General features: G+C 43.7%; 2 protein-coding genes across 2 annotated transcripts in view; one reads left to right on the top strand and one right to left on the bottom strand.

Moving 5' to 3' along the window:
- The window catches only part of LOC148436185 (uncharacterized), a 125,289-nt gene that overhangs the window by 38,020 nt on the left and 63,222 nt on the right, over positions 1-24,047 (top strand). The window lies entirely within an intron of this gene.
- LOC148436186 (uncharacterized) lies at positions 10,032-22,982 on the bottom strand. Its single transcript, XM_088465244.1, has 7 exons — positions 22,860-22,982; positions 19,128-19,285; positions 17,860-18,051; positions 16,865-16,943; positions 16,649-16,746; positions 15,410-15,617; positions 10,032-11,638 (listed from the first exon to the last, which is right to left on the bottom strand). The coding sequence occupies exons 2-7, from the start codon at positions 19,203-19,205 to the stop codon at positions 11,064-11,066; spliced, it is 1,230 nt and encodes a 409-aa protein (XP_088321370.1). The 5' UTR covers positions 19,206-19,285; positions 22,860-22,982; the 3' UTR covers positions 10,032-11,063.

Below are 24,047 nucleotides of genomic sequence, written 5' to 3' on the forward strand. Positions count from 1 at the left end.
ATATTGCCTTGCTAACAGCGACAGAATTGACACACTGCTTTTTGTTGCTATATGATAACCAGATAAGCAGTCACATCTAGTCCTTTTTGGATATTGTATTAACTAATAGAGGTATAGCTTGTTAAGTCCCAATTAAACCACGCGATCTGTGAATCTAGGAGTATTCAATAGTTATTTCGAGTTGCTTTTGGGAGACATGCTACATATTATTATGGACACAGCGACACAGGAATAATACTAACAATTAAGGTGGACGTCTTGAGCTGACAGCAATTTGATATATTTATCAGAGCAGTGGTTTATTATGACCCCCGGGTATATATTTTCATCTGAAGATTAAAACTGATGATTTTTTCTAATGTATGCTTATGTGTTATATATATTCTTGACGGTGAGGGCAATATTTGTGTCCATTGGTTAAACATGGACCCATGCTACCACTTGATTACATTGGAGCAGTCCCGTCATTAATATTTCCATATCTGTGGATGTACTTAGGATCATTTTAGATCTCAAAATCCAACTGATTAATATTGGAGTAGCTCAGTCACCATATATGTTTACCTGTGGATTTTCACAGGACCAATGTGGATCTCATAACCCAGAGTATAGTATGATCTCTGTATTTGGTAATTCCATGTAATACAATATAGGATAGAGACCATACATATTAACACATGTTCTATTGTGAATCATGTCAGAAGTCCAAATTGGGAGATCGTGCATGATAAATCATGAGTTTACCAAACAACATACAAGGATCTTCACGATTGGAGGGAAATTTAAATAATGGGTGGGGCTAGCTAGGGGGTATAAAAAGCAGGGGTCATTTTAACCCTGTGCACATTCTGCTCTGCTACTAGTGAGGCTAGGTGTATACCTGCTGAACCTTGTACATTGCTACTGTGCTCTGCTTTGTATTTGGCTTGCCTTTTACAAAGTGTGTTCTACCTGCAAGTGTGTGCTACCTGCATTCTATCCTGTTCCTGAATTCTGTGCTGATGTGTCCCTATCAGTATAAAGTGTTGGTCACCCAAGCAGAGGTCAAGGTGATCCAGGAGCTGGCCCAGCAAAGGAGGAGAGCATGCTGGACCAAGGAGTGGCTGCTGCAAAGAGATACTCACTCTCACATGTCCCTGCTGATGGAGATCAAGGAGAACAACACGGACAACTACCAAAACTATGTGCTTTCCAGGAATTGCTGAGTATGGTGACCCCCCACATCCGGAGGCAGGACACAAAGTGGCAGAGGGAAATCCCTGCTAAAGAGAGGCTGGTGGCTACCCTGAGGTACCTGGCTACAGGAAGGTCACTGGAAGACCTGAAGTTTGGGACCCTCATCTCCCCTTAGTCCTTCGGCATCATCATCCCGGAGACCTGCAAGGCTATCGTTAAGGTGCTGCAGTACCAGTATTGCAAGGTACAGAAAAAAAAAACTACACATTTGTTTCTTGTGAAAGAAAAAAAGTTATTTTTTTTGTTTTTTTAAAACTCTTTATAAAACTGTAGAGAAGTTATTGGAGCAAATGGGGCGCAAATCTAATAATAGCAGCTCCAAAAAATTCTACCTCGTCTTGCCCAAATACAAGAAAATTAGACATATACTGTACAGTTTGAAATATAGATAGTGTTCTTAGAGCGCTTATAACATAAATATATACTCATAAAAGTCCTTTTTAGCTTGTCACTTTCTTAGGACGTTTCCTCTTCAGACAATGCGTATACATAAAATAGAAGAAGGGACAAAAAGCACATCTGTGTAGAATTGTTTCCAAAGTTCATATATATTTTCATACACAAAAACTCTTGTGGAAGATGAATTTTTCTCTATGCTTTTCTAAGATATAGCGACGTACCACACTCACATATAGTCAATATGGTAGAAATCCTAAAAAGAAATACTTTTCTTAAAACTTCTCAGACACAGTGTAAAACTTCAAGGCCAGAGAAAAGGGTTAGACGTACGCTACCCACTTCAAATACAGTAGAGAGAAATATATAAAGGTATCTTTTCCAATAAAATTGAACATGCACCCAACTCACTTGTAACAAGTGCAAATAAAGCACATCAAGGTTTCTTTCATCCAAAGATCCTCAGTGTGTATCCAATATAAGCCAGCAACTGATTTTCAGTATTTATTATAAATACACAAATAACGCACAAGGTCAAAAATAAAAACAAAATATATGCACACAGTCCAAAGTGAGGGGAAAAATCATATTATCCAGGTACAGCTGTTATCAAGGATATAGTTTCAAAAAGAACCGTCCCGGAACAGCCTCCAAAAATGTACCCAAGTACCTTACTGGAAGTGCGATATTTCACTGCCCCCAATGTCCTAATGGTGCAGTAGGCCTCTCACAACCAATGCGTTTTGATCTGTAATCTTTCTCAAGGTCCAATGAGAGGTGCACCCTACCTATCTTTTATACTGAAGCTAATTTACATTACTCCGGTCACATGATCCAACCGGATGTGATGTCGATCCCATTATCCGGTGAATTAGAATGTTTTCAAACTAATTAAATATAGTATATGAAGGGGCGTGGCCTGGAGTAGCTAGGAGTAGGCAGCATCTTCTCTGCTCTCCCGCTGAAATCCTGATAAAATATCCTGTATTTGGTTGTCTTCGCTCCAGATTGCCTGCTACTGTGGGGTAATCTCTCCTGCCTGCTAAATCTCTTGTGATGGCGTGCTGTGTGCTGCATAACTTTCTGCAAAGAAAAACTACACAACGAAGACCAGTCACAGCTAGACCAGAAGATGCAGGACATTCGGAGGACATTGCCCAGTTTACATCAGTGTTTTCAACATCAACTGCACGTGCAAAAGAAGAGAGGAAGGAGTATATGGCCTATTTCAATTGACCAGGTGCGGTGCTATGGCAGGAGGACTGTCTGTGAACTAACTGACTACAGTGGACATTTGGGATTATTTAAAAAAAAAAAGTTTTGGTGTATGAACAAAATCTCCTTAGACGGTCCACTCACTTCTGCTGCCTCCTCTTCTCCCTCTCACTCGGCCATCAGGATGACAGACTGGCATTGTGGCTCCTGTTTGCTGATGAAGCTTATCAAGTTGTAGTACCACAGCATTGGATGATGCACGTCGTCGGTGCCTGCTCCGGACCTTTTTGATTCGTCCACTTTTTTCTTCTTCTTGATGTACACCGTACACAAGTTTTGGATGTTCAGGTGGACTGTTTTGAGGGTAGCATCCGAAATAAACTTTTTGGTGTACTCCAAGAACACCCCCAAAGCTGCCAATTTGTGAGACTTATTATGGTATTGTCTACAGCTTATCCGCCATAGACATTGTTTGGACTGTAGGATCTCGAGGAATCCAGTCACTGACTCTCGCTCACAATCCATAGACATTCCTAGGAAGAAGAAAAATATGGACATATACATTTTTAGTTATAATTGTAAATTGTTTTGTGATTTTTAATGTTAAATGTTTTAATGTTTTTTTTTACAGGATTTTAATGTTTGTTATGTTATTTTAATATGTTTATGTTTTACAGGATTTTAGTGTTTGTTATTGTATTGTAATGTTTTTTTTTACAGGAATGTAATGTGTTTTTATTTGTATTGTTATGTTTTGTTTTTTATTGAAGCACGATACAATGATACAAGTGTAATAGAGACATATCAAAGAGTAAGCATGGGTCCAAAATTGGTATTACAAGTGAGTGATGTGCATACCATATCATTTAGAGAAAACAAGGATGTATCCATGCGATACAAAGGCAACACATGAAGCACATAGTAACTGGATAGAACATAATATAATTAATAACTAGAGCCACAGTGTAGTCCATGCCTCAACCACTTTTCTTAATTTTTCTATCCAAACAAATGTGACTATCTCTGGAGTGGTGTTAGGATCTGCGCTTAGCAGATAATTTTTTAATTGCCATTGAGACACTGCATTTAATCCTGTCTGTGTGCTGATCACACGTGTTCAGTAATTAACTGTCTGCCTGTGTGCAGTATCAGCTGCTCACTAATTTATTTGTCAGTGTGCACAGGCCAGCTGCTCATTGGTCTGTCATTAGGAAGGCTTTCTCTGATTGGCCTTTGTATCTGTTATATTCCAGCCAGTCCTGCAATCCTTGCCGGTGATAGAGTATCTTGTGCTTCTGGTTGTTCCAGTCTCCTGATTCTCAGTCGAGTTCCTGTGCCAGTTCACTGTGTTTGCTGCCGTTTGTAACATCCAGGCAGCGCAGTCTGCATTCCACCTGCTCATATCGCTTGTGTCATCTAGGCGGCACGGTGTGCTTCCTCCTCCTGAAGCACCAGTCTAGCCCAGCGGCTTGTGTCAACCCGGCGACATAAGCTGCAACTTCGCATTCCAAGTGCGCAATCCTGTGCATCGCCTCCAGTGTCATCCCGGCGGCATTGGTAAAAACTTTGTGTTCCCACTGCGCAAACCAGCGCACCGTCGCCAGTGTCATCCCGGCGGCACTGGTAGCTACTCAGCGTCCCCAGAGTGCAAACCAGCGCACTGTTGCCAGTGTCATCCTGGCGGCACTGGTAGCTACTCGGCGTTCTATGCGCAAATTTGTGCACCATCACCAGTGTCATCCCGGCGACATTGGTAGCAGCACTATGTCTAAGACCCATCAGCCCAAAGGCTGAATTTAACCCTGGGGCCCCAGGTCACAAGGTGCCACGGCAAACCAGCCTTCAAGGCTGCTTCACCAGCCCAAAGGCTGCATCTTGATCCAGGCCCTCAGGCCATTGCCAGTCAAGGTAAACCAGCCCTCAAGGCTGCTTTACCAGCCCAAAGACTTCATCTTGCTCCCGGCCCTCAGGCCGCTACCAGCCCTCAAGGCTACTTCAACAGCCCATTAGCTGCATCACACCTTTGGTCCATTGGCCACCACTACCTACATCTAAATCGGCCCTCAAGGCTGCTCCAACACCCCAAAGGTTGGCTCTCACCTCTAGCCTTTCGGCTACCAATTCATGCAAATCAGCCCTCAAGGCTGTTTACACCAGGTCTAACCAAGACTAACCCTCAGTCTTTAACATTATCACTGGCCATACAACCTAGAGGTTAATCATGGAACCCGGACTCAATCCAGCGCAAATTCTGGCAGCCCAGATTCAGGTCCTAACCCAGGAGGTCCAGGAACTTTCCCTCAAGGTTGAAGAGACACGGACAGCACCCATTCGCCCCATGGGTCTTGAGCCCAAACTCAATCTACCTGACCATTTTTCTGGAAGTCGCAAGGACTTTGTTAACTTTAGGGAGAGTTGCAAACCTTATTTTAAGCTTAGGCCTCTAACCTCGGGATCTGAAGTCCAACATGTAGGCATTATCATTTCCCTCCTGCAGGGAGACCCACAGACTTGGGCATTCAGTCTTCCTCCCAATTCTGCGGTCCTTCAGACCGTGGACTCCTTTTTCGCTGCCCTCAGACAGCTTTACGATGACCAAGACAAAGCAGCTTTGACAGAGGCTAGCCTCCGGTCTCTGAAACAGGATAGCTGGGCAGTGGAAGATTATTGTCCTGTGTACCGGAAGTGAGCTGTGGATTCTGGGTGGAATGATCCTGCACTGCGGAGTCAGTTCCAATCGGGGTTGTCAGACCAGATCAAGACAAAATAATGACATACAGATACAGTATATCCTATAGCAAGCAAATAGCTAACTTACTCCTCCATAAATGGAGAAATGACAGACCAAACCGAGCATGTCAGCATACAATCCACCCAACACACACCACAGGACGCCAAAGTATGACATCTCGCCGTACCCAGTGCATTCCCTTTAAGCATGTACGTCGTTACCTGGCAACACATGATGCCAGCTCGAGAGCCTTCAAGAAATGTATGGTGCATCCCTCCCACCTATATGTTGCAAATTACACACCATTATTACAAAAGACTTTTTCAGATTTTACGAAATGGAGATATCTTCCTTTGTCCTATATTGGTAGGTGTCACCTATATAAAATGATTAGTTTCCCGAGGCTACTCTATGTTCTCCAAATGCTTCCTATTATACCATCAAAGAACGACCTGAAACTGCTAAACAAAGCCCTAACAAAATTTATCTGGGCAGATAAACGCACCAGAATATCACTATTTAAATTGCAACAGACGACTGATTTAGGTGGTGTCAATTTGCCATGTCTCCAATCCTATGCCTTAGCGGCCAATTATAGAATCGCCATTGACTGGATAGGGGGGGCTAACAATTATACCATAAGATCTATGGAACAAGCTTTTATTCCAGATTGGAATCTAATCTCTCTTTTACATACACCTCCACAATCTCTACCAACAGAAGTTAAAGATAATTTATTACTTTATACTACTTGTATGGCATGGAGATTGGTCCGTTCTAAACTGAAAATATCTAGATATGCATATTTATTTTTACCTCTCTGGGGCAATCCAGCCTTTTGTCCTCATAGAACATATCTGATATTTAAGATATGGCATGATAAGGGCCTTAAATATGTCTATCAATTTTTAAATGCAGATACTATGAATCCACTAATGCGTTCTCAATTACAAGACCTACACCCATCTATTACAATCCCTTTATTTCCATTTTTACAAGCCTTAAGTTATGTACAATCAGTATTGCATGGGTTAGGTGAGAGTGACATGGAATGTGGATTGGATAACATGGTGCGCCGTAGACCTGAGAACTTCTATTCTACCTCACAGATATATACGAACTCTCGTTCGCGACTTAATATAGATTCCGGTAATGTGGGATTATTAAAATTGAAGATTGACTTCCCTGAGCTTTCATTGAAAACCATATTAGCTTCTTATGTCAAACTAAATAAACAATTAATCTCAATTTCATATACTGAAATGCATCAGAAAATCCTACATAGGGCATATTTTACACCAAAATTGAAGTTCCTCATTGGTGAGGCTTCCACTTCCAACTGCTATAAGTGTGGAACCCCAGAGGCTAATATTATACACTGTCTATGGGCCTGCCTCAGGTGCAAGCATTGTGGATGAATCTTCAAAGTTATATCAATAATACACTTAAGATTAAATTTGTAGTCACTAAAACTTGGGCTTTTTGGGATATTCAGCCCCAGGATACTGTCCATGGCCCCTCCAAAGGTAATCGTGTATTACTTGCAAAATTGGCAGCAGCCACTAAAAAGACAATTTTATCTCAATGGATCTCATCAGATCCTATATCTATAACACTATTACACCCTAGAATTTCCTTTTTATTTTTAATGGACTGGTCTGAGGCATCATTGCATAAAGAAAAGCAGGTCAAAAGGTTCTTTGACACATGGCTCCCATACATACACAATCTATCCCCAGTAATGAAAGAAAATTTGAGGAAATGTTTTCAACTCACTTCTTGGTATAACCTAGAGGTTCTTAGTAATAGCACTCCTCCCTTTTGAATTTCAGATTGTTTTGAGGGTTGGATTGTATGTTCATTTTGGAATCTTCTAAGATATTGTCAAATATATTGACCCTGATGATGACATGATTTGATATATTTGTGATGTTCAAGTGTTTTATAACTGTTGACCATTCTATATTGTATAATTGTATACAACCCAGATGTGTACTATTCATGTTACTTGCAAACATATCAATAAAAATTATTTAAAAAAAAAAAAGAAATGTATGGTGGTCCATCGTTCACCTTTTAGAGCGGCTATTGCTAACCAGACCAGTGGCAAAACATTTCGATTATTCTGCTTTTTTGTCTACTATAGATATTGTTGTAGTGTTTATAGGTGTGGGATTTATGATTATTTTTTTATATATTTTTTTTGTATTTTTTACTTTGTCTCTTATTTTGTTTGTTTATTATTATTATCATCATCTTGGCTTTTATTCTTTGGTTGGATATGTCTAGATTAGGTTGATTTTTCTTGAGTGATTGTCTGGTATTGTTTTATTTACTTATGTTTTTTGTATTATAATTTTTTGATATATTTTTTTCAATATGTTTCTATTCATTAAGGTTTATCTCATTTGTTAATTCATTTTTCTTTTTGGGATTCTCCCTTCCCTTTAACTATGGTTTATTGTACACTTGGGGGAGGGTTGTTTCTTTGTTTGTATTTTTCCGTTTTTCATCTTGGGCTCCTATTTGTTTTTTCCATCTAACTCTTGCTTTTAGTCTGTATTATTTTATTTCTAGGTGGTTGTTTGGGGTTCTTATACTGTAGCTTTCTACACTTGTGTTGTATATGTCTTACAGCATGATTGGTTCACAGGCTCCTGGCCGCATAATATAGCCCCCATGTGCATCTAATGATATACACCACAAAACATGTGGTGCATGTGACAACTTGACGAATAGGGATATATTTGCCACTGTGCGGGTGTGGAAAAGAACCCCCCGTGTCCAGGTACCTGCAAGTTACACATTTTATGCACCTGTAACAACCCAGTCTGTGATAGGTCGCAGTCTGTAATGATCAAAGTTGATGATGTCAGCCCAAACCACCAGGTCCCTAATGTTCCTGCCCCGGCAATAACATGCCATGGGAACTTTGTTCTCAAATGATTTCAAGTCTTTATCTGTAGACACTATAGGCCATATTGCTCTAGTAGCCTTTTGTACAATAGGGCTGCTGGTAGAATGATTGCTTGCCCCGATCACTTGATCTTGTTTATTTTTAGATTTAGGTTTACTAGCTTTAAAAAGTGCTTCTCTAGGTAATTGAAGAACCTTATTCTTACGTTGCTGGAGAAGATCTTCCGGATATCCACGTATAATGAATTTCTGTATCATCTCATCAAGTTGTTTTTCAAGTAGCGATCTGTTATTATTGATCCTGGCCACATGTAACATCTGTGAGTAGGGAAGACCGGACTTCAATGCTTCAGGATGAAAACTAGAGTATCACGATAATGTATTGCAGTCATTGTCCTTCTGGAACACCGTAGTCTGTAATCCGTGCTCACTCATAGTAATCCTCACATCAAGATATACAATCTCCTTATAGTTCTGTATTTAAATTTGATGGGCCCCCCTAGTTGGTTAATAGTCTCAATGTGTTGATGTAGTATTTCTGCATTGCCTGTCCACAAAATGAGGTCATCGATATAACAAAAGGATATGCCAATTAATTTCTGTATAATCAAAAAAAACAATTTTTTTTCTCCTGTGAAAACAAAAATATTTGCATAGGTTGGTGCAACATTCGAACCCATGGCGCAACCGGCCTCTTGCAAATAAAACTTGCCATCAAATAAAAAATCATTTTGATGCAATAGCAAATATATTAGTTTTATAATAAAGCTAGGTCCCGGGCCTTGATAGGGAGAGTTGTCAATAATAATTTCCTGTTCTGCTTTCAACCCCGTTTCATGAGGAATGGAGGTGCACAAGTTGCGTACATCAAGGGTACACAGCAGTGTATTGTTAGGCAGGGTTCCCAGGTGTTGCAATTCAAGCAAAAGGGAAGTCGTATCCTTAAGGTCAGTCTTTAGTGACACACGGCTGCAACAAAATATCTAAACATTGTGAAATGGGTTGGAAAATCGAACCTTGGGCAGAAACAATCGGCCGACCTGGTGGGCTAGTCGCACTCTTGTGTATCTTTGGGATGGTGTATAATAAAGGAACAACAGGGTATTCCTGAACAAATGTCTCCATGATTCGTTTGGTAATGATACCATCTGTGACAGCCTGTTGTAAAACATTGTCAATTTCCAGTTTGAACGACATGGTGGGATCTCTCATTAATTTACTGTATGTAACTCCATCATTAGGCTGATTCATGATATCAGACCTATAAATCAGACACAATCTGTATGACAATCGCTCTGCCCTTGTCAGCAGGGTGGATAACTATGTCAACATTTTTACTATATATTTTATATATACACACACAGATTATATATATATATATATATATATACACACACACACACACACACATAGATAAATAAAGAGGTAAAAAAATCACATTGTCAGGTCTGGATTATTTTTTGAACCCGGGGTGGATGCAGAAGAACATACAGGAACGAGTTTGCAGTACTGAAATGCAGCAGGTTTAATTGGATTATTAATATTCATGAAATGGTAGTAAACAAGTAACTGGCAGTAAATAAACAAGTCCGAGTGATGTGAGGCAGAAACAAATGTCCTGGCAGAAAAGCAAAGTCCAAATAGTGAGGCTGAGAATCGATGACAGGCAGAGAAGCAGAGAGTCCAATGGAGGGGCAACTGAGTAACATAAGTCTGTATACTGGAGTGAGCTCTGAATCCGGAGAGCTGACAAAGTCACAACAGTGAGGTAAGTATCGGGGTATGGCAGGGTAGATGCGGGTGTCTGGGGACAGCGTGAGGTGGAGACAGCAGGAAACAAGTCACAGCTGGAACTGCAATAACAAAGGAGCTAAGGAGCACAGAGAACTCTCACACAGCTATGCCGTGTATACGTTGCACTGGCAACTAGAGGGTGTGCTGACAACCCTTAAGTACCATGGGAAGGTGCATGATTGGTTGTTGAGAGTTCACACCAGATGCTCTGACCTAATTGGCCCATTCAGGTCACATGCACAAAACCAAGATGGCGGCGCCCAGCAGTCCCCACCCACGCGCACCTCACGCTAACCTCCAGACACCAGTATCCCCACTGGTAGGACCACGCCAAAGCACCTATAGAAGCAGAGACCGTGACTCACCAGGTAAAACAGTTCTGGTCGTGATACACATAAGTAAAGTCATACAGGACCAGGTGAGGGGGTTCTTCTATCTGAAAGACCACAGAGATATCAGGTGATAGTGTTCAGTTCGATTGATTAGTTGAAATCATTTGGGTGGAGGGAATTCAGTTAGAACATCCAGATCACCTCCTGATGGCACAGACAAAATCTGTCATCCCCCCTGAGAGTCTTCATATTAAATCTATAAAATTTTATTGCATCTTTATCAAGCCCTATATAGATTATTTATTGTTGTTTAGATTTCACAACTGCACATCCCTCCTTTTTTTATATCAATGACACACATCCCAATTATCTGCGGATAAATAAATGAAAATGTTAAAATACTGTGTGACCGAAGTGTAGCCATAATCTTGTTTTATTACAGCTCATAGAAATGCTTTTCTCCTGTGCGACAGCTGATGTCTACCAAGGTGCGATTTCCGTGTAAAACATTTCCCACACTCAGAGCATGGAAATGGCCTCTCACCTGTGTGAATTTTCTCATGTCTAATAAGATCTGATTTCTGTGTAAAACATTTCCCACACTCAGAACATGGAAATGGTTTCTCACCTGTGTGATATCTCTCATGTCTAACAAGATGTGATTTCTCTTTAAAGCATTTCCCACACTCAGAACATGAAAATGGTTTCTCACCTGTGTGACTTCTCTGATGTGTAAGAAGATGTGATTTGTGAGTAAAACATTTCCCACACTCCGAACAGGGAAATATTTTATCAGGTGTATGAGCTGCACTATGTGTAACAAAAGCTGAGGTATCAGGAGAACATTGGTCACAATTAGAGGGATCAGATGATATATCTGCACTGTGAGATACTGGATGTATATTTAGTGTAATGGGATTATCTCCTGGAGATTCCTGTGTGATCTTATCTTCTGTTTTAATATCTGTACACAAGATGAGATGTCCCTCCAAGTCATTCCTGCTTGTGCGTCCATCTGCTGGAAATACAATAACGGTATTATTATTACTCACAGTTCTTTATATAGCACAGACATACTGAGAAGCACTTTATATAGCACAGACACACTGAGAAGCAATTTATATAGCACAGACATACCGAGAAGCACTTTATATAGCACAGACATACTGAGAAGCACTTTATATAGCACAGACATACTGAGAAGCACTTTATATAGCACATACACACTGAGAAGCACTTTATATAGCACAGATACACTGAGAAGCACGTTATATAGCACAGACATACTGAGCGGCACTTTATATAGCACAGACACACTGAGAAGCACTTTATATAGCACAGACATACTGAGAAGCGCTTTATGTAGCACAGACATTCTGAGAAGCACGTTATATAGCACAGACATACTGAGCGGCACTTTATATAGCACAGACACACTGAGAAGCACTTTATATAGCACAGACATACTGAGAAGCACATTATATAGCACAGACATACTGAGAAGCACTTTATATAGCACAGACATACTGAGAAGCACATTATATAGCACAGACATACTGAGAAGCACTTTATATAGCACAGACATACTGAGAAGCACATTATATAGCAGACATACTGAGAAGCACTTTATATAGCACAGACACACTGAGAAGCTCTTTATATAGCACAGACATACTGAGAAGCACATTATATAGCACAGACATACTGAGAAGCACTTTATATAGCACAGACATACTGAGAAGCAAATTATATAGCAGACATACTGAGAAGCACTTTATATAGCACAGACACACTGAGAAGCACTTTATATAGCACAGACATACTGAGAAGCACATTATATAGCACAGACACACTGAGAAGCACGTTATATAGCACAGACACACTGAGAAGCAGGTTATATAGCACAGACATACTGAGAAGCACTTTATATAGCACAGACATACTGAGAAGCACTTTATATAGCACAGACATACTGAGAAGCACATTATATAGCACAGACACACTGAGAAGCACGTTATATAGCACAGACACACTGAGAAGCAGGTTATATAGCACAGACATACTGAGAAGCACTTTATATAGCACAGACATACTGAGAAGCACTTTATATAGCAGATATACTGAGAAGCACTTTATATAGCACAGATATACTGAGAAGCACTTTATATAGCACAGACACACTTAGAAACACTTTATATAGCAGACATACTGAGAAGCACTTTATATAGCACAGACACACTGAGAAGCACTTTATATAGCACAGACACACTGAGAAGCACTTTATATAGCACAGACACACTGAGAAGCACATTATATAGCACAGACACACTGAGAAGCACTTTATATAGCACAGACACACTGAGAAGCACTTTATATAGCACAGACACACTGAGAAGCACTTTATATAGCACAGACACACGGAGAAGCACATTATATAGCACAGACACACTGAGAAGCACTTTATATAGCACAGACACACTGAGAAGCACTTTATATAGCACAGACACACTGAGAAGCACTTTATTTAGCACAGACATACTGAAAAGCACTTTACGGACAATATTTTGTAATTCACATCAGGCCCTGCCCCAGTGGAGCTTACAATCTATGGACCTCATTCAGAGCCGCTTGCAAAAAGCGAGCGCTCGCTCTGAATGAGGGCAGCCGCTTTTTTATTTTTAATCCGGCTTCCTGGTCACCCACAGCTTTTGCGAGCGGCCAGGTGATTGTCAGCCACCCCCCCACCCCACCTACAAAACGGGGTGAGCTGTTGATCAACATCAGCAGCCACCCCGTTTGTAACGAGTGAATTTCTCACTCGCTCCGGGGCACGCGCATTGCGCATGCCGCCCGTGCGCAATGCCCCACCATCGACCCGCTTGCGAGCGAATCAGGCCCTATATTCCCTACCACATGGACACATATGTACACACACACTAGGGTTAATTTTTGTGTCAGAAGCCAATCAACCTACCACTATGGCCCGTATTCAATTAGTTTCGCACCCGCAATGCAATTTTTTCGCATGCAATACTTTTCGCCGACTTTGCATGTTTTGGCCAAGGAAACTTTTCATGCTCGCCCCCGCTATTCGGTGTATTTAATTCCAAAGGACACGAAAATGGGACCCGGCGAAACTTAAACATGCAAAGTACTGTAAAAAATGGGGAAATCAGCCTAACACCCCCCAAAAGATGCACTAACATTGGGGATCACTATAGATGTCCCCGATTAGCCCTAATGAAGTTATATGGGGTACTTAAGTTGTGACAATTGCTTCCAATTAGCGCCTGAGCACAAGTGGTGAAGAATAGCATTTAGCTTTTATTTTTGGAGAAAATAAGTAGTCCTGTCAAATTTGGGGTACATAAACATGGGTGCAAGCATGGTTTAAAGTCGCTTAAGTGAAGTTTAAAAAAAAAAAACACCTCCCCCATACTTGCAGACCCCCAAAAGTTTATTTCGGAAGTTATAAAGTTTGTACCTGGACTTTGTACTTTTTCCACACCCATTTTTTTAACACAGTTATCCTGTCCCAAGGGCTGCAGAGTGGTCTCCCAACCTTTGCACCCCAAAATAAATATTCTGCACTTTTTTTCCACCTGCTATTCATAGGCGAATATTTTTCGCCTATTACATTAGGTTTTCGCGTACGCGAAAACAAGTTGGAATTGAATACTGCAGAACGTTTCCGCCTGGCGAAATGACGTAATCCGCGATTCGGATTTTTCGCACCTAACTGAATACGGGCCTATGATTTTTCTCTGGGCTGGTAACACACAGTGACATGATGTGAGGGGGAGAGCAGGAGTATAATAGGGACTGATGGCTCCTATGTATGAGATACACCAGAGAGTGTGGGGAGGAGACTGGTCAGATCTCTGGGCTGGTAACACACAGTGACATGATGTGAGGGGGAGAGCAGGATTATAATAGGGGCTGATGGCTCCTGATGTATGAGATACACCAGAGAGTGTGGGGAGGAGACTGGTCAGATCTCTGGGCTGGTAACACACAGTGACATGATGTGAGGGGGAGAGCAGGATTATAATAGGGGCTGATGGCTCCTGATGTATGAGATACACCAGAGAGTGTGGGGAGGAGACTGGTCAGATCTCTGGGCTGGTAACACACAGTGACATGATGTGAGGGGGAGAGGAGTATAATAGGGGCTGATGGCTCCTGATGTATGAGATACACTAGAGAGTGTGGGAGGAGACTGGTCAGATCTCTGGGCTGGTAACACACAACGACATGATGTGAGGGGGAGAGCAGGAATATAATAGGGGCTGATGGCTCCTGATGTATGAGCTACACCAGAGAGTGTGGGGAGGAGGCTGGTCAGATCTCTGGGCTGGTAACACACAGTGACATGATGGGACGAGGAGAGCAGGAATATAATAGGGTCTGATGGCTGCTGATGTATGAGTTACACCAGAGAGTGTGGGGAGGAGACTGGTCAGATCTCTGGGCTGGTAACACACAGTGACATGATGTGAGGGGGAGAGCAGGAGTATAATAGGGGCTGATATCTGCTGATGTATGAGATACACCAGAGAGTGTGGGGAGGAGACTGGTCAGATGTCTGGGCTGGTAAAACGCAATGACATGATGTGAGGGGGAGAGCAGGAGTATAATAGGGGCTGATGGCTCCTGACTCCCCCACTGTGCAGATACCTTTCCTTCATTAGCCTTTACTGACAGATGAGGGTGTAGGATGAGAGATTGTTGTAGTGAGTGAGCAAGGAGAATATGTTTCTCTTTTATGTAATAAGTGTTTATTACTCACCTGTGTTGATATCTGTAAGGATTTCCTCCTCCTTACATTGCTGATCACCGCGCAGATACGTCTCTTTTTCTCCTTCTATATCTTCTGCCTTCATATCAGTCACAAACGTCTCTTCTTCTCCCTTTATATCTTCTGCCTTCATATCAGTCACATACGTCTCTTTTTCTTCTCCTTCTATATAATTTATCTTATTAGTCAGATCTTCACCCTAATTAATACAAAATATGAGATATGGTAAGAACTTACACTTGTTATCTCTATTTATACGAAGTCCATAGGGTTCCACAGGATACCTTGGGGTATAGGCGATGACGTCAGACATCGGGCACCACAGAGTTAAGTTTTCAGCCTCCCGGGATGCACGGGGTCCCCCTCCTATACTCCGCCCCCGAACCAAGGCAACTCAGTTACGTAACAAGCCATAGGCCAGAGGAGGAGAAGAAAAAGAGAAGAAAGATTTGGAACACACAAGAATCACATTCTCACCAGGAGATGGAAAAAACGGTGACCAGATGAAAGCCCTTCTGCAGTACAGGTGCGAAAGGGCAGGAGTCCTGTGGAACCCTATGGACTTCGTAGAAATAGCGATAACAAGGGTAAGTTCTTTCCATATATGTCATATTATCTACTTAAGGGTCCATGGGGTATCCACAGGATACCTTGGGGATGTCCCAAAGCAGTATCCTTTAAGGGTGGGGACGCTCCTGTGCTGAAAGGAGAATCCGCTGCCCGAAGGAAGCATCCTGAGAGGCAAAGGTGTCAAATGCATAATACCTCACAAAAGTATGGACAGAAGGCCACGTGGCAGCCTTGCACAGCTGAACAGCCGAGGCACCACGTTGAGCTGCATACGAAGGACCCACAGACCTAGTGGAACGAGCCCTAACAGAGGATGGAACAGGAAGGCCTCCATGAATATAAGCTTCTGAAATTGCCCTTCTTACGGAAGCCAAGGAGTCCGACTTCCTAAAAGAATTGGTGCGGTTAACATACATCCTTAGAGCCCGCACCACATCCAAGGTGGCCTCACCAACCGAGAGGTCTGGTGAATTAAAGGCCGGCACTATCATTTCCTTGTTGATGTGGAAACTAAATACCACCTTTGGGGAGGAAACAAGGGCGAGTGCGAAGCACCGCCCTGTCCTTATGAAAAATGAGAAAGGGAGGTCAACATGAGAGAGCCCCCAATTCTGAGACCCTTCTGGCCGAAGCAATGGTTAGACCCCAAATCCCATCTACCTGATATTCCTGTGGGGTCCTGTGATTCTCCGCTGTATAATCCTGGGAATAAAGAGGACGGGGACATCTCTCTGGGGTATTTCTGTTACTGGGTCCATCTGTAGGAGACACAGTGACTGAGTACATTATATATATGTGATTATAAGATGATGTGTGTATATTAGGGGCCCCCCCATACCTGCTCCTCCTGTACTATAAATGACAGTCTCTTCTTACCAAGTGATGTGAGGGGCCGGTGATTCTCCATCATCACGTCCTTGAACACACCCCTGTGTTCCTCTATATACTCCCCATCCTGTATGGATACATAGACAGTGACATTCTGACACCTTTTGGAACCTGACACACACAATGATACAGTCATCACCCTGACACATCCCCTGGTGTTACTGTATAATGTCCCATTCCCAGCAGTCACCTCTCCAGTCACCACCCTGACACATCCCCTGGTGTTACTGTATAATGTCCCATTCCCAGCAGTCACCTCTCCAGTCATCACCCAGACACATCCCCGGGTGTTACTGTATAATGTCCCATTCCCAGCAGTCACCTCTCCAGTCACCACCCAGACACATATCCTGGTGTTACTGTATAATGTCCCACTCCCAGCAGTCACCTCTCCAGTCACCACCCAGACACATACCCTGGTGTTACTGTAAAATGTCTGATTCCCTGCAGTCACCTCTCCAGTCACCACCCTGACACATCTCCTGGTGTTATTGTATAATGTCCCATTCCCAGCAGTCACCTCTCCAATCATCACCCAGACACATCCCCTGGTGTTACTGTATAATGTCCCATTCCCAGAAGTCACCTCTCCAGTCACCACCCAGACACATACCCTGGTGTTACTGTATAATGTCCCACTCCCAGCAGTCACCTCTCCAGTCACCACCCAGACACATACCCCTGGTGTTACTGTATAATGTCCCATTCCCAGCAGTCACCTCTCCAGTCACCACCCTGACACATCCCCTGGTGTTACTGTATAATGTCCCATTCCCAGCAGTCACCTCTCCAATCATCACCCAGACACATCCCCTGGTGTTACTGTATAATGTCCCATTCCCAGCAGTCACCTCTCCAGTCATCACCCAGACACATCCCCTGGTGTTACTGTATAATGTCCCATTCCCAGCAGTCACCTCTCCAGTCATCACCCAGACACATCCCCTGGTGTTACTGTATAATGTCCCATTCCCAGCAGTCACCTCTCCAGTCAGCAGCTGAATGTTCTTTTTGGTGAATTCCAGGATCTTCTGGTCATTGGGTCTCTTATGTATCAGTGAGTAAGTTGTAGGCACCGTGATGGGGCTCTGGGTCCTGCTCAGTATACCTGACACAAGGAGACGGCTGCTGGATGTCTCACACTCACCGGATGTCTTCTTCACTACTGTGTAATCCTGTTTATTGGGGAAGAAACCAAATATCATTGCATACAGTACCAGATCCCCTCACCTCCCCAGTCATGTCCCTGTATTATTCCTATAGATATAAGTGATGTCACTGTGACACTCCCTGACCCTCTCACCTCCCCAGTCATGTCCCTGTATTATTCCTATAGATATAAGTGATGTCACTGTGACACTCCCTGACCCTCTCACCTCCCCAGTCATGTCCCTGTATTAGTACTATAGATATAAGTGATGTCACAGTAACACTCCCAGATCCCGCTCACCTCCCAGTCATTTCCCTGTATTATTGCTATAGATATGTGATGTCACTGTGACACTCCCAGATCCCTTCACCTCCCCAGTCATGTCCTTGTATTATTACTATAGATATAAGTGATGTTACTGTGAAACTTCCAGATCCCGCTCACCTCCCAGTCATGTCCCTGTATTATTACTATAGATATAAGTTATGTCACTGTGACACTACCAGACCCTCTCACCTCCCCAGTCATTTCCCTGTATTATTACTATAGATATAAGTGATGTCACTGTGACACTCCCAGACCCTCTCACCTCCCCAGTCATGTCCCTGTATTATTACTATAGATATATGTGATGTCACTGTGACACTCCCAGATCTCCTCACCTCCCCAGTCATGTCCCTGTATTATTACTATAGATATAAGTGATGTCACTGTGACGCTCCCAGATCCTCTCACCTCCCCAGTCATGTCCCTGTATTATTACTATAGATATAAATGATATCACTGTGACACTCCCCAGATCTCCTCACCTCCCCAGTCATGGCCTGTATTATTACTATAGATATAAGTGATGTCACTGTGACGCTCCCAGATCCTCTCACCTCCCCAGTCATGTCCCTGTATTATTACTATAGATATATGTGATGTCACTGTGACACTCCCCAGATCTCCTCACCTCCCCAGTCATGTCCCTGTATTATTACTATAGATATAAGTGATGTCCCTGTGACACTCCCAGATCCTCTCACCTCCTCAGTCATGTCCCTGTATTATTACAATAGATATAAGTGATGTCACTGTGACACTCCCAGACCCTCTCACCTCCCCAGTCAGCAGGTAGATGATCTCCAGGGTGAGATTTAGTATCCTCTCAGTCATGTGACTTTTGTCCATGTCCATCCTGAGTGATCAGTGATTTATACAGGACACGTCTCAGCCTCACGTGACTTCTAGGAAAAATTCTCTAGTTCCTCACGTGTCTAAAAGTAAATATAATAATTATAATAAATATCAGAGTACATGTAACATATTCATTCAGGAAACACTGAGCAACTATTAAGCCCTCCTCTTTCCTGAGCCATATCACACACTGATCACTATACACAGGTCACACTGTCACACATTGATCACTATACACAGGTCACACTGATATCACACACCTGATACACATTGATGACTATACACAGGTCACACTGATATCACACACCTGATACACATTGATCACTATACACAGGTCACGCACCTGATACACAGTGATCACTATACACAGGTCACACTGATATCACACACCTGATACACATTGATCACTATACACAGGTCACAGACCTGATACACATTGATCACTATACACAGGTCACGCACCTGATACACACTGATCACTATACACAGGTCACACACCTGATAACCAGTGATTACTACACATAGTATAATATACACAAGTACACAACACCATATGACAAGATATTTCCTCAGGCCAGATCCCTCACAGACCACCCACCTTTTCCTCCTCATTCCACCCTCAGGTCATTCTCCCCAGTAACCTAGGATAAAGTCTCTGCCCCCATCATCTTACCCTACTTCTCTGCTCCCCCTCCCCCATTATACGCCCTCCGATAGCGCACCACATCTCCCAGCCCACCCTCTCTCCCCCACTACTGCCCTATTCCTCTGTCTCCTAATATCTGGGCGACTTGTGTACAATCACCCATCTTATTTTCTCTGCTCCCACATCTGCAATAATTACTGAGTGTCAGCAGTGTTGTACAGTATGTGGATCCGCAGATGTAGTGGGACCATAAGTCCCAGCATGCCTGGTCATGCTGGATTACACAGTTAGCCTACCAGGATGTACGTTACATGTGTGACAATCCTGCCGGCCATGTGTATGTAGCATAGGGAAGAAGCTGAAGCATTTCTTGGAGGATAATCACTTACACACTGAATATCTAGAACAGTGTTTCTCATCTCCAGTCACCAGGGATTCCTAACAGGGCATGTTTTCTATATCTCCTTACTAGTGCCTTCATTACTGACTGACACAATCTAAATGATCCAAAGGTGGTGATAATTATCTCACTGGTGATTCTGTGAGGAGACCTGGAAAACATGCACTGTCATGGCTCCCTGAGGACTGGCGCTGGGAAATGCTGGTACCTACACACAGGGTAGTAAGAGAGAAAGTACAGGGAGCAGAGGGGGCTCCAAACAGGTTGGTGATAATTAGAGGAATGAAAAGAAAGCTAAGAAGGCCTCAGACAGGTGAGGACTCAGCAGGGCCTATTACAGAGGACGTCTGTGCATCTTATACATCACCCGGTGTACACTATGGTGTCTCTCTGTTTATTCTGTCACTTCCACACTAATAACCACCTACTGAGGGTACTGACCGCCAGCTACAGCTGATACGTTCTGTATGGGGGGTCTGAGTGCTCCGGACACCTCCCTTTCTCTATAGTCTGTTACCCACCGAGCAGTGACTGCTCCTGCTGTATTATATGTAACACCAGGGTCTGCTCCACCTGTATAATATGTAACACTAATAATCACCTACTGAGGGTACTGACCGCCAGCTACAGCTGATACGTTCTGTATGGGGGGTCTGAGTGCACCGGACACCTCCCTTTCTCTATAGTCTGTTACCCACCGAGCAGTGACTGCTCCACCTGTATTATATGTAACACCAGGGTCTGCTCCATCTGTATTATATGTAACACTAATAACCACCTACTGAGGGTACGGACCGCCAGCTACAGCTGATACGTTCTGTATGGGGGGTCTGAGTGCACCGGACACCTCCCTTTCTCTATAGTCTGTTACCCACCGAGCAGTCACTGCTCCACCTGTATTATATGTAACACCAGGGTCTGCTCCACCTGTATCATATGTAACACCAGGGTCTGCCCCACCTGTATTATATGTAACACTAATAACCACTTACAGAGGGTACTGACCGCCAGCTACAGCTGCTACATTCTATGGGGGGGGGTCTGAGTGCACCGGACACCTTCCTTTCTCCATACCACCGAGCAGTGACTGCTCCACCTGTATTATATGTAACACCAGGGTCTGCTCCACCTGTATTATATGTAACACTAATAACCACTTACAGAGGGTACTGACCACCAGCTACAGCTGCTACATTCTGTATGGGGGGGTCTGAGTGCACCGGACACCTCCCTTTCTCCATAGTCTGTTACCCACCGAACAGTGACTGCTTCATCTGTATTATATGTAACATCAGGGTCTGCTCCACCTGTATTATATGTAACACTAATAACCACCTACTGAGGGTACTGACCGCCAGCTACAGCTGATACGTTCAGTGTGGGGGGGGGGGGGGCTGAGTGCACCGGATACCTCCCTTTCTCTATAGTCTGTTACCCACCGAGCAGTGACTACTCCAGCTGTATTATATGTAACACCAGGGTCTGCTCCACCTGTATATGTAACACTAATAACCACCTACTGAGGGTACTGACCGCCAGCTACAGCTGATACGTTCTTTATGAGGGGTCTGAGTGCACCGGACACCTCCCTTTCTCTATAGTCTGTTACCCACCGAGCAGTGACTACTCCAGCTGTATTATATGTAACACCAGGGTCTGCTGTACCTGTATATGTAACACTAATAACCACCTACTGAGGGTACTGACCGCCAGCTACAGCTGATACGTTCTGTATGGGGGGTTCTGAGTGCACCAGACACCTCCCTTTATCTATAGTCTGTTACCCACCGAGCGGTGTCTGCTCCAACTGTATTATATGTAACACTACGGTCTGATCCAGCTGTATTGTAGGTAACAACAGGGTCTGCTTCTCCTGCTTGATGGTAAGGCAGCACCAGAGACGGAATCGGTATGGAATCCCGGCTGCCGCATGGCCGGCAGTTCGATTCCCGGCAGCGCCAGCCCGACAGATCAGCAGAGCCCGGCAGCGGAAGCCCGACAGTGCTGGAAATCCCGATCATCCCTAAGGTAAGTATAAACTAACCTAACCCCCTAACCCTCCTTAGGGGTGCCTAACCCTAACCTCCCCCCCCAAGTGCCTAACCCTAATCCCCCCTTCCCCGCTGCCTAAACTTAAGTCCCACGGGGGGGTCCCTAACCCTAACTTCCTCTAGCCTAACCCTAACCCTCCCGGGGGGGTGCCTAACCCTAAGTCCCCCCCGTGTGCCCTAAACCTCCCCCCCCGCGGCTGTCCGTTCGCGGCGCCTGGCATCCCTTCGATCGGGATGCCGGGCGCCTGTCTCCCGGCATCGGGAAAATGACAGGCGTCTAGATATAGACGCCGGTCATTTATTCCACGCTGGGATAAAACAGCTGGGAAGCAGGCTGTCGGTATTAAGACAGCCGGTTTCCCGCCTGCATACCCCAGAGACTGCTACAGCTATATTATACCTGAGACTGAAATCTGATTCACCTGTATTATAATAACAGACCACTAACGCCTGCTCCACCAGTATTATATATTACATCATAGCCTGCTCTACCTGTATGATGATAATGCGGCACCACAGTCTACTCCCCCTGTATAAAAAATAGTAAACACCATTACCTACTGCCAGACACAGCAATGGCCGCTCTCTGCCTTTTCCTTATGAGAGAAGCTAGATCCCCATCAGTTTGAAACGCCCCTCAAGTTAACCACGCCCCTTCCATCTCATCTCCCTGAAGCTATGGCTACTGTCTGCCCCTCTTACCATACTGACCGCCCTGTCATTCCTCTCAGTGCGGTGATTGGCAGCAGCGAGTAGCCAATCAGGCGGCACAAAGTAGGAAGGACGTCCTGTAACTTAGCAGCCATCTGCACCTGCCGCTCACAGCTTCATCACTAGAGTAACAGCTGTATAGTATAATGGTGTCCTCATGTCGGTGACCGGCGGCCATATTCTTATAGTCTGCCAGTCACAGAGTAGAGGGGGCGGGGCCACGGGGGCTTTAGCTGCCATTTTGTCATAGACATGCCGGAGCCAGCCAGGTAGAGGCAAGTGTCCGGTAGCAGCAGGTAACGGGGTCCTACTATACAGGGGGAGCAGCCTGTGGTGTCCTACTATACAGTGAGAGCGGCCTGTGGTGTCCTACTATACAGTGAGAGCGGCCTGTGGTGTCCTGTTAGTATTATACAGGAGGAGCAGCCTGTGGTGTCCTGTTAGTATTATTATACAGTGGGAGCAGCTGTCCTGTTATTGTTATTGTACAGGGGGTGCAGCCTGTGGTGTCCTGTTATTATTATTACTATACTGTGGGAGCAGCCTGTGGTATCCTGTTGTTGTTGTTATTATTATTATTATACAGGGGGAGCAGCCTGTTGTGTCCTGTTATTATTATACAGAGGAAGCAGCCTATGTTGTCCTGTTATTATTATACAGGGGGAGTGACCTGTGGTGTCCTGTTATTATTATACAGGTGGAGTGACCTGTAGTGTCCTGTTATAGCTGCAGCTGCAGAGTAATAATAATAACAGTAATGAGAGGTCAGGGAATAACACATAATAGGTATAACATGTATGTACTGTATATACCATATGATACATAACAGGAGCTGGGGAAGGATATAAGGCTGCACTCCCTGAGCTGTAACTATTAAGGTATAATTAGCGCCAGTATCCATCCAGAGGTCAGTATTACACCCACATTAGCAATAAGACAAGTCAGCAGCCTCCTAAGGGCGACCGTGATGCCCTAATTATAAGTATTTGTCAGGGGAAATTGTGGTTGTGCTGTCAGGTGTTATTATATAATAG

The sequence above is a fragment of the Taudactylus pleione genome, unplaced genomic scaffold, assembly GCF_031769625.1.
Source record: "Taudactylus pleione unplaced genomic scaffold, aTauple2 ptg001919l, whole genome shotgun sequence".
Classification (NCBI taxonomy): domain Eukaryota; kingdom Metazoa; phylum Chordata; class Amphibia; order Anura; family Myobatrachidae; genus Taudactylus; species Taudactylus pleione.

What these genes read in the sequence shown, in the direction of transcription:
- LOC148436186 (XM_088465244.1), bottom strand. Translation starts at nt 19,205, where the DNA reads ATGGACATGGACAAAAGTCACATGACTGAGAGGATACTAAATCTCACC. An exon ending in TTCAGCTGCTGACTGGAGAG is followed by an intron (nt 16,944 to 17,859) that starts GTGACTGCTGGG and finishes GTATCCATACAG; the next exon opens with GATGGGGAGTATATAGAGGA. An exon ending in CCGGCCCCTCACATCACTTG is followed by an intron (nt 16,747 to 16,864) that starts GTAAGAAGAGAC and finishes TGTCTCCTACAG; the next exon opens with ATGGACCCAGTAACAGAAAT.